This window comes from Perca fluviatilis, chromosome 18 (assembly GCF_010015445.1).
Source record: "Perca fluviatilis chromosome 18, GENO_Pfluv_1.0, whole genome shotgun sequence".
Taxonomy (NCBI): domain Eukaryota; kingdom Metazoa; phylum Chordata; class Actinopteri; order Perciformes; family Percidae; genus Perca; species Perca fluviatilis.
The window spans coordinates 23629375-23640813 of record NC_053129.1 but is presented as its reverse complement, the minus strand read 5'-3'; the positions used below and the strand labels follow the sequence as shown (position 1 = coordinate 23640813).

Sequence of the window (11439 nt, the reverse complement as noted above, 5' to 3'; positions counted from 1 at the left end):
TAGCGATCTTTTCCGGGTCGAGAAATTAGCACACCCATGAATGTGAGCTAGAGGGCCCAAATTGTTCATTTAAAAATCCACCGAAGGATACATAATCGGACATTTAAACACTTCCAGTACAGAACATTCAAGTGTATCGTTCTGTGACCATATGACACAGGTGAGTGTTTTTTGATGAAGGTGATTTTTACCGGGGAGTAGTGAACAAACGGAGCTGCTAGCTGGCTAGCTAACTGCTAGCCTAGACAGCAGTACATGTGCCGCATGTGAGTTGTTAACCGGGTCATTAGCTATGAAGCTAACGGATATTAAAGTAATAGTTTTGTTTTTAGATTTAATTGTCGTCTCGTGGTATTTTACTTCACAACGGTTACTAGCTACAGTCGCTGTTAACATGCTACAGAGCGGTTTCCGTCTTATTCGTGTTAATGTCAGCTTTCGCTCCTAACTATGGAGAATGAGGAGATGTCGTAAAGGGGCTTCGTGTTTATCTGCATTGCATCATCCAATTCACAGACAAAAATGTGAAATAACGCTGCCAGTTCATTTAATACCACTTCATCTATCTCTCTCTTTGTAGTTATTTTGGGGATATTTTCCAGGTTAAACTCTGTTATTTGACCTGTTAAAGTAAAAAAACACACACAACTATTAACAATGTGTCATTCAGATGGTTTTATACTGCTCAATAGATATTCAAGGGTGTTTCTATTATGCCCAACATCTCAGAAACAGAAAAATGTGCCAATATCTGTCCATTGTGTTGCTGCATTATTTGCTTTCTATGGCCTGTAGATCGATCAGTGGTTTCCAGCCTTTATGGCTTGTTGTGACTCATTTAAAGATAAAGCAATATATACATTATCACAGGATATGATACTACAAACAGTGGATTAATTTATTTGATAAAAAGAGAGGGAAACATTTTATGGTTAAAAGATGTAAAGTTATGAGGTATGTCACACACAAAAAAAAAATGACAGAAAAAGGTAAGCATATTTTGTGTGACAGCAATGTTTTGTTTTTTTCTTCAATCATTTTGTGAGCTCTCCGATATATCTCTTGGGACCATTTAGGGCATCCCTCACTGCTGGAGATAGATGTTAGACTAGATGTTAGCATATCCTCATCACATTTACAAATTAACACTGGGCTGTACAATATTGAAGATGTAGAAAAAAAACATATCTAATAAAAAGGGGTGCACAGAAACACAGTAGCCATTACTGAAATTAAACTTTTTTTACAGGCTGAGTTATATGTTTAATGATATATCAAATTGGTGGCTTGTCCTTTTTATAGGAGGATGTGTGACCACACTGTCTGCTTCAAATATTTTACCCCTGCCTCTCTTTGTTTCTATTCTCTCAGCAATGCCGGGGCTCAGCTGTCGATTTTACCAGCACCGGTTCCCAGAGGTGGAGGATGTTGTGATGGTGAACGTGAGGTCCATCGCCGAGATGGGTGCCTACGTCAGCCTGTTGGAGTACAACAACATCGAGGGCATGATCCTCCTGAGCGAGCTGTCACGTCGACGTATCCGCTCCATCAACAAGCTCATCCGTATAGGCCGCAATGAGTGCGTGGTCGTCATCCGAGTAGACAAAGAGAAGGGTAAGTGCAGGCCGGCGGGTACTAACCACTAGAGAGGAAGGTCATTGGTGGTGCGTTTAGTGTTGGATCTAGGCCTGCGTGTAGGGCTACACAAAGGACAGGAAACATGTTGGCTGCAAGTGCCAAAGTGGCAGGTGGAAGATACATAATGTACAAATTACAGCCTGAACTTTAATCCATATAATGACAAGATAAACTGGAAAGAGAGATGCCAACCTTTTCCTCTGTTCAGCAAAACTCTTCTTAACCTTGGATTGTAATGGCCACTAGAGTATTTGTAATGTTGCAATGTTCCTTGATACAGTGACGCTTGTATACTACAGTATAGAGTAGGATGTGGTCGGTGTAACATCATCTTGGGCAGCTAATGACATAATCGATCATTGTCAGTCCATTATCAGTAATCCATCAGTATTGGGTTAAAGCAGTGTGGAAGTTTTTCATATAAACATCTGTTGCATTCAAGCTCTTGCCAACAAGGGAACACAAATGCTGATTAAGTCTGATGATCGCCGCCATGGAAAGCTCTCTGTGGTTTTTATGGCGATATTCCCGTGCTGGCACACCGAAAGGCTGCCAAAACAGCTCATTTGTGCTCAGAACGAGTAGTTTATTAACTCCACAACATGAGCAGCACACAAAGTGGCGTCAACAAACCTTGCTTACTCACTTACAGCTCCTCATCTAGCATCGCTAGCGTTAGCCTTAGCTAACTCCTTCACCACTAACGGAGCGAGCTGGAAAATCTAACTTTTCCCGAACCCCGTGGGGAGGAGGGCCACAACATCATGGCCACCAACACAACTTAGCAAAGGTTGTTCTTGCTCGGGCTTTAACTTCTGGATATTCGGCAGCGCAGCCACAACGGACCGGATCTTTCTCCGCCGCCATTACGGAACTAGCCGAAGGTTACCGAACCTCAACGTCATCGTTCTTAGCCACTCTCTCTGTTCGCTGATTGGACCTGTTAAAATTTGATCGGCGAAAACCCAAGAATATAACGCAAACCCAGACATAGTACTGAAGGAAAATGAATATTGAGCGGAAGTACGTAGGAGGGCTGAACCAGGCTACATAATTGTGTCGATCTGAATAAAAATAGGCTTATTTTCCATTCGCTAGGCTGAGGATATAAAACAATACAAACTACAGTACAAACAAACTGGCTCATACAATTATCAAGTGCCGACGTGAATCCAAATAATTGAGAAGAAGTGTCCTGCAACCTCGCGATGCGCATAGCCCTCTGCCTTCCCCAAGGCAACTTTGCCGCACTGTTTTGATGCGGATCTGCAGGAAGAAGCCTCTCTGCTGGCACACTGGATACAGGTTTTACGCATGCTACCCTGGCCAGTTTGACCCACTCTGGATAGCTTTTACTGTAATCCCAATAAGTACCTCGCAGGCTGTTGAGAAAGTCAAGCCTCCGTAACCGCGGAGAGCTGTCAGCATATGGCAACTTGATGTGCGTCTGTGTTGTTAACGTTAATGAGAGGGGCTGTAGCTGGTGCCGACTCGTCCTCGCTGGGAATTTCTTGGCTTGATATACGTTAGACCGGCCGCTGCTTGGTGTTATGAAGTAATTCACAATATTTCCCTGTTTCGCTTGGGCTTTGACTTTCCCGCTTGCTTGTCGCCGTTTGTTGTAAATCTACGGTAGTCTTCTGCATTCAATCAGAGCGAGAACGCAACATGTACTTTTTCCTTTATCGCATACGCTATTTCTAAATGAAAAAATATGACTGTTCATTGTTTTAATAAAACAAAAGATACGAAAATCACTGTAGCCTATTTTAATTCAAATTGTGCAGAGGGAATTATTTCCTCCGGTCATTCTGAGCGGAGACAATTAGAATTTTCGGACCTCATCATTTTTTTTCCGGTCAATGACCAGTAATTACCGGACAACGGAAACTCAAATCACAGCTTCTCTTCTCTATCTTGTCTTTAGGATACATTGATTTATCAAAAAGAAGAGTTTCACCAGAGGAGGCCATCAAGTGTGAAGATAAATTCACCAAATCTAAAACTGTAAGTCAAATTGTGCCTAAATGCCTTTTTCTGTTTTGTTAATTAATTATTGATATGATTTTCAGCATCATTTGTGTTCAGCATTGTAAAAAAATGAGTTTTTCATAAATACACAAACCTATCATACATTTCTGGATGATTCAAAAACCACTACCCTCAGGTTTTTCTTTTCATTGATCTCTCGTGAACTTTTTGTAAATCTGACCTTTGAGTCAGTATTCTCCCTGGGCTGATGCGGTTGTTGTGTTTGTAGGTGTACAGCATCCTGCGACACGTGGCAGAGGTGCTGGAATACACGAAGGACGAGCAGCTAGAGAGCTTCTACCAGCGCACCGCCTGGGTGTTCGATGAGAAATACAAGCGGCCAGGATACGGAGCCTATGATGTCTTCAAACAGGCTGTATCGTAAGTGGTTGTTTTGAGCGGTGTGCGTTAATGTTAGGCTAATCTAGAAATTTAGGAACAAAGAATGTATTCAAAGAATGTCTTATTTGATGAGGTCAAATCAAATGGTAAAAATCTTCCCTCCACTAGAGATCCTGCCATTCTGGATGGGCTGGACTTAACAGAGGAAGAGAAGAATGTGCTGATTGACAACATCAACAGGCGACTCACTCCGCAGGCTGTCAAAATCAGAGCAGGTAGCAATAGACTCTAAAGCTAACATTTGACCTTTTTTATTTATTTTATCTGTATCATGATAGCCTCTCAGCTGGACTATGAAGTATGTGAAGATTTGACCTACAACCACAATTCCTGTAAATCTCTCTCCTCTCCCACCGGCAGACATTGAAGTGGCGTGCTACGGGTATGAGGGCATTGATGCTGTGAAGGAAGCTCTGAGGGCCGGGCTTGGCTGCTCCACAGAGGCCATGCCCATCAAGGTAATAGGCCCATTTCAACCACTCTCAGCCACATGTTAGTGCACTGATGCTGAATGGTGAAACTCTGACCTCTCTAACTGATAACTAATATTCGTTTTTTGGGGGGGGGGATAATAGCTGTTAGTGTAAATGCATGTGATGCAGTGTTAATAAGACAAACATTGTATTGTTTCTTGGCAGATCAACCTGATTGCTCCCCCTCGCTACGTGATGACAACGACCACTCTGGAGCGCACAGAGGGCCTGTCTGTCCTCAACCAGGCCATGGCTGCTATCAAGGAGAAGATCGAAGAGAAGAGAGGTGTCTTTAACATCCAGATGGAGGTGGGTGTCTTCAGTGTCTTTTATGCGAAAGCCACTCCGTTATTTGTGTTTCTTTTATTATTTACAGTTTCTTGAAGTTTTAACATTTTAAAAAATGTGTATTAAAAGTTCTAGGTAGGCTCAGATGAGCAGTGATTTTCACTGTTCCACCACTGCAATGAATGTAACTGAAGTTAAATTTTGAGGTCCTAGTACTCCACTAAATTAGTTTGACAGCTTTAGTTACTTTTCAGATTACAATTTTCCATACCCTTTTTATTATTTTTTTTTATTATTTTATTTTTTAAGTGAAACCCATGTATTTTCAAATTTTGGTAATTTATTTTTGATAAACTGATGGATGAAGTGTTAGGGCTGATTTTCATGAAAAGTTGACTTTTTAGAGATACGTGGTTTTCGCTGAACAGTGACGCTGCAAACGTATGAAGATCTTATAGAATATGACTCATTGCTGTACAGTCCCAACGGTATATAAAGGAGTTAAAATTGGCACAACCTTAAACATCTACAGCAGTAACACTTTACATACACACATAAATGCAGCAGTAATGTTAATCAAAAACATAATAAAGCACTGACAGCGAACATTTTACTGCAGAATGAGCAGTTCGATTTTTTTTATTTATTTTTTTTATATACTTTTAAGTACATTTTGCTGAATATACTTACATTCTTTTACTGAAGTAAGGTTTTGGATGCAGGATTTTAACTTTTGGTCGAGTATTTATCACATTGTAGTAATGCTACTTTTACTTAATTAAAAGATCTGAATACTTCCACCACTGACAGAGAGCCTTGTTAACAAGGAAAGTGATGCAAAAGTCATTTGCTTTTTAAAAGGCAAAAATATTAAATGAGTGTTTTATATTCCTGAAATGAGTGTTTTTCTCACTCTCATGTTATAGTCCTTACTTGTAACGGTGAGACCATATCTTATATCTTGACTTCTGGCAAATTACACATTTTTCAATTAGTATTGACTATGGATGCACGATACATCGGCAATCACATTGGTATCAGCAGATATTAGTCATTTTTTATGCATCGGTCCAATGAGCAAAAGTGTGTGTTTCGCAGAGTTTGTAATGCAGTGACGCAGCACATGCTTTACATGCTTTACATGCTGAAGTGGAGACAGTAATCTGTGGTTTGAATGTTTTTCGCGGTGAAAAAAAGACACACTAGTGAAGTAATCAAATCCTTGATCACTGATTTGAAGAACCGCCATCCAAAAGTTCACAAACATCAGGAGCAAGCTTCTAGCAAGCACCCTAAACGCACACAGCAGCTGCAGACCACACTCTGCGTGAGTGCATGCGTGCACGCTGTACAGTTTATCGGTCTCTTAAAACCCCAAGCCATGGGGCGACCTCTAGCTCACCCAGTAAGAGCGTGCGCCCCATGTAGGCTGAGTCCTTTGTAGTGGCCCGGGTTCGAATCCGACCTGCTGCCCTTTGCTGCGTGTCATCCCCCCTGTCTTTCTCCCCACTTTCCTGTCTATCCACTGTCATTATCTAATAAAGGGAAAAGCCCCCAAAAATAATCTTAATAAAATAAAATCACAAGCCAAGTTCCCTTTATTTATTCTCCCCCAAGTAAAATAATTTTCTTTTTTTCAGGGGTGAATGTCTGTCTACATTTGTAAAAATTATACATTTATGGTATAATAATGTTATTTTGTCTTGTTTAATGTTTGTATCTACAACAAATGAGAGTAATAGGGGGGGGGGGGGTAGTACAGGAGAGACTTATTTTTCTTTTCAGTGAAATAAAACAAGATTTGTATATATCGGCATCAGCCAAAAGGAGTTTGACAATATCGGCATATTGATATCGGCCAAAATCCAATATTGTGCATTCCTATTATTGACAGTTCTCAAATTATGACTTTATTCTTAAAACATTGTTTGCTTTTTCTTAAAATATGACTATACTTCTCAATTTTCTTTGGTCCTTACCAAGAGTGGCCAAAATAAAGAACAGAATTTCTCAGTTTTGACATGTTCCTATTTACTCCTTATTTTTTTTTGCATTGTACAAATACCTAAACAGTGAACTGTGTCCCCTTCAGCCTAAGGTGGTGACAGACACTGATGAGACAGAGCTCGCCCGGCAGCTGGAGAGGCTAGAGCGGGAGAATGCTGAGGTGGACGGAGACGACGACGCAGAGGAGATGGAGGCCAAAGCAGAGGACTAGACTCAGTCCTCACAGGAAGGCTGATGGGGAAACAACGTCAATACAGAAATGTGGACAGACCTGGCCACAGTCATTCAGTCCAACAGATGTTAACTTTCACATTGCAAACATTAACGGGCGTTTATAGTTCATTGGCAAGCGTCCCGGTTTGTTCTTTAGCAGAGTTTGTTTCAGAAGATGGTAACAAGAGAAAAAGCTGTCTTGTTATGCAGACATGGAAGAAAACTAAACGTCAATGTAGTTTATATTTTTAAGTACACCAATTCGAATAAATAATAACTCTAAGACAACAAAAGCTGTTTACAAGCAGTGGCCTTCACTTACCTCTTGCTTAAGAGCCCAGTGTCTTCAGTTTCCATGGCGCTTCAACTCTGGCTGGTCACTTGATGTGATTGATTTAAAGGGGAAACCTAGGCTTGTCTGTCTCAACACCGGTCAGTGGTGACTTTTTGTGCTGTTTCTCTTCCAGTTAAAGGGTTTTTACTGGCAAGACCTGCTTTTGTTTAGCTCACATGGCATCAATAAAGTTCTGGAAGTTTTGATCTCAATGCGTCTTTGTCCACTGCTGTGACTACTTTGAATTAAAGTGCACCAGACCTAGCCTTTTAATTTAAGGATTGTTTTCCTTTTGTAATAAGCATGTTTCAGCAATAAACATAATGTACTCTCACTACAAAATAAGAAAGTGATTGCAACCCGCTATCACTCTAAGTGATTTTGGGATGAATTAAACGACAACGGTAAGATTTTTTTTTTTTTTAAGTCTGTAATGTAACTTTTTAAGCTTTGTTTACATCAAACATGTAAAAGTAGGGATGAAGCAGACTCAAATCTTTAATTGAAACAACCAAAAATGCTGATTAAGTTAATAAATCAAAAAAGTCATAGTATAGTATGTCGAAAAGTCATAGTATAGTATGTATACTATGTATAAAAGTCATAGTATATAGCATGTTGGGAAAAAGGAAAAAAAACTCAGTATAGTATGTAGAAAAAAGTCGTATGTCCAAAAAATCAGTTTATAGTATGTCGAAAAAAGCCATACTATGTTGAAAAAATTCATATAAGTCATAGTATAGTATGTCAAAAAAGTCATAGTATAGTATATCAAATAGTCATAGTATGTTGAAAAAAATTCATATAAAAGTCATAGTATAGTATGTCAAAAAAGTCATAGTATAGTATATCGAAAAAAAGTAATATTATTGTATGTCCAAAACAATCATAGTGTATATAGTATGTTGAAAAAAAGTCATATTATTGTATGTCCAAAAAAATCATAGTATATAGTATGTTGAAAGAAGTCATAGTATAGTATGTCGAAAAATGTCATGGTATTGTATGTCGAAAATGTCATAAAATATTAATAGGATATGTCAAAAAAGTAATATCATTGTATGTCCAAAAAAATCATAGTATATAGTATGTCAATAAATTTCATAAAAAAGTCATAGTATAGTATGTCCAAAAAAGTCATAAAAAGTCATAGTATAGTGTTTAAAAAAGTTAAACATTGGTGATGTCTTTAGAGCAATATACTTTTAGGTTGAAAATGTAACCTATTTTATGTAAACTGCCGTGAGTGACACTGCAACTGAGCTGAAAAACATTGTATCAATACCAACTGCCTCACACCAGACTTAATCAGCATTTGACTGCATCTCACCATCACAAGTTTCTAAAGAATTAATTAGGTCATGTCTGTTATTTAGCATATAGGTAGAAGCTCCTTGTCCCCACACAGGAGACCTATTAACACAGCTTTGAGAGCCATCCCCTGTTGGGCCAGATTTGATTAGGACAAAGAATGAGTATTCCTGTAGTTTGGAAACAATTGACACCGACTTGGTAGGATCCTGTGACCAGGTGTGGCCTCAAGACACATGGATTGGGAAATAACACCTTTTCTTTTGAACACATCTGACCAATAAGGAGGGAATTAATTTGAGGAACTACCCAGGTGCAGGGAATAAATGGTGATCCTGAGAATGATTCGGGACTGGTTCTTATGTGACTCCATCAGGGAGAAACATAGATCCATGGCCGCTGCTGGCAGTGTTTAGTGTTTTATTTTTAGTATATTTTTGACACGTCATTTTCATCAATTCTGTTTCATTAAATCTTTTGTTTAATCTTCATTTGGACCTCCTCAGAAATCAAACGAACATGTCTTTTAGATTTTTCTAACAATAGTATGTCGAAAAAAAGTCATAGTATAGTATGTTGAAAAAAGTCATAAAAATTCTTAGTATAGTAATCAATAAAGTTCATAAAAAAGTCAGAGCATAGTATGTCGAAAAACGTCATAGAAGAAGTGGAGAAAAGTGATAAAAAAAGTCATAGTATGTTGAATAAAGAATATGAAAGTCATAGTACAGTATGTTGAAAAAAGTGATAAAAAAGTCATAGTATAGTATGTCGAAAAAGTCATACAAATTCATAGTATAGTATGTCGAAAAAAGTCATAATATAGTATGTCGAAGAAAGTCATAGTATAGTATGTCGAAAAAAGTCATAGTATAGTATGTCAAAAAAAGTCATAAAACATCATAGTACAATATTTCGAAAAAAGTCATAGTATAATGTGTCGAAAAAAGTCCTTGTATAGTATATCAAAATAAGTTATAGTATAGTATGTCGAAGAAACTCATAGTATAGTTTGTCAAAAAAAAGTCATAAAAACTCATAGTATAGAATGTCAAAAAAGGCATCAAAAAGTCATAGTATAGTATGTCGAAAAAAGTAATTAAAAAGTCATATTATAGTATGTCGAAAAAAGTCATAATATGTCAAAAAAGTCATAAAAAAAGTCATAAAAATGTCATAGTATAGTATGTTGAAAAAGTCATAAAAATGCCATAGTATAGTATGTCGAAAAAGTCATAAAAATGTCATAGTATAGTATGTCGAAAAAGTCACAAAAATGTCAGTATAGTAAAAGTCATAGAATAGTATAGTGTATACATACACATAGTGTATGTATGTGTATGTATGTATGTATGTAAATGTCTATGTATGTATATGTGTGTGTGTGTATGTAGGTGTATGTATGAATGTCGATATATATCTGTATATGGATTGTACATTCAAAACACCAAACTGTATGTGGTTACATGGGAGTGTTCCACAGTACTAAGGGTCAGGAAGGGAAGTTAAAAATATTTTAAAATAAATAAATAAATAAATAAAATAATAATAATAAGAAGAAGAAGAAGAAGAAGAAGAAGAAGAAGAATTAATTGCTGAGCTATGGACAAGGGGTAGGATTAAATAAGTGTCTATGTTGGTTAATGTTTCTTATTGTTTATTAAATGTTTTGCTTATATAACTTATTTGTACATTTCTTTGATGTTTTGTTTGGTTTATTTTTGACATAAATTTCTTCATTCATTCATTCATTCAGTATGTCGAAATAATTTATAAAAGGTCATAGTATAGCATGTCGAAAAAAGTCATGGTATAGTATGTCGAAAAAAGTCATGGTATAGTATGTCGAAAAAAGTCATAGTATAGTATGTTAAAAAAGTCATAAAAAATACATTGCATAGTATGTCGAAAAACGTCATGGTATTATTGTATGTCGAAAAAAGTCATAAAATATTAATAGGATAGTATGTCAAAAAAGTAATATTATTGTATGTCCAAAAAATCATAGAATATAGTATGTCAATAAATTTCATAAAAAAGTCATAGCATAGTATGTCGAAAAACGTCATAGAAGAAGTGGAGAAAAGTGATAAAAAAAGTCATAGTATAGTATGTTGAATAAAGAATATGAAAGTCATAGTACAGTATGTTGAAAAAAGTGATAAAACAGTCATAGTATAGTATGTCGAAAAGTCTTAGTATAGTATGTCGAAAAAAGTCATACAAATTCATAGTATAGTATGTCGAAAAAAGTCATAAAAAGTCATAAATAGTATGTCGAAGAAAGTCATAGTTTAGTATGTCGAAAAAAGTCCTTGTATAGTATATCAAAATAAGTTATAGTATAGTATGTCGAAGAAATTCATAGTATAGTTTGTAAAAAAAAAGTCATAAAAACTCATAGTATAGAATGTCAAAAAAAGGCATCAAAAAGTCATAGTATAGTATGTCGAAAAAAGTTATAAAAAAAGTCATAAAAATGTCATAGTATAGTATGTCAAAAAAGTCATAAAAATGTCATAGTATAGTATGTCGAAAAAGTCACAAAAATGTCATAGTATAGTAAAAGTCATAGAAGAGTATAGTGTATACATACACATAGTGTATGTATGTATATGTATGTATGTATGTAAATGTCTATGTATGTATATGTGTGTGTGTGTGTATGTAGGTGTATGTATGAATGTCGATATATATCTGTATATGGATTGTACATTCAAAACACCAAACTGTATGTGGTTA

The 11439-nt window shown here is 36.7% G+C and overlaps 1 protein-coding gene across 1 annotated transcript; it reads left to right on the top strand.

The window, feature by feature from the left end:
* The first annotated feature begins 6 nt into the window (after nt 1-6).
* Nucleotides 7-7598, top strand: eif2s1b (eukaryotic translation initiation factor 2, subunit 1 alpha b). Its single transcript, XM_039781492.1, has 8 exons — nt 7-160; nt 1372-1614; nt 3566-3645; nt 3899-4050; nt 4180-4286; nt 4432-4529; nt 4710-4853; nt 6925-7598. Exons 2-8 carry the CDS (start codon nt 1374-1376, stop codon nt 7048-7050), a joined length of 948 nt encoding a protein of 315 aa, XP_039637426.1. The 5' UTR covers nt 7-160; nt 1372-1373; the 3' UTR covers nt 7051-7598.
* Nucleotides 7599-11439: the final 3841 nt, after the last annotated feature.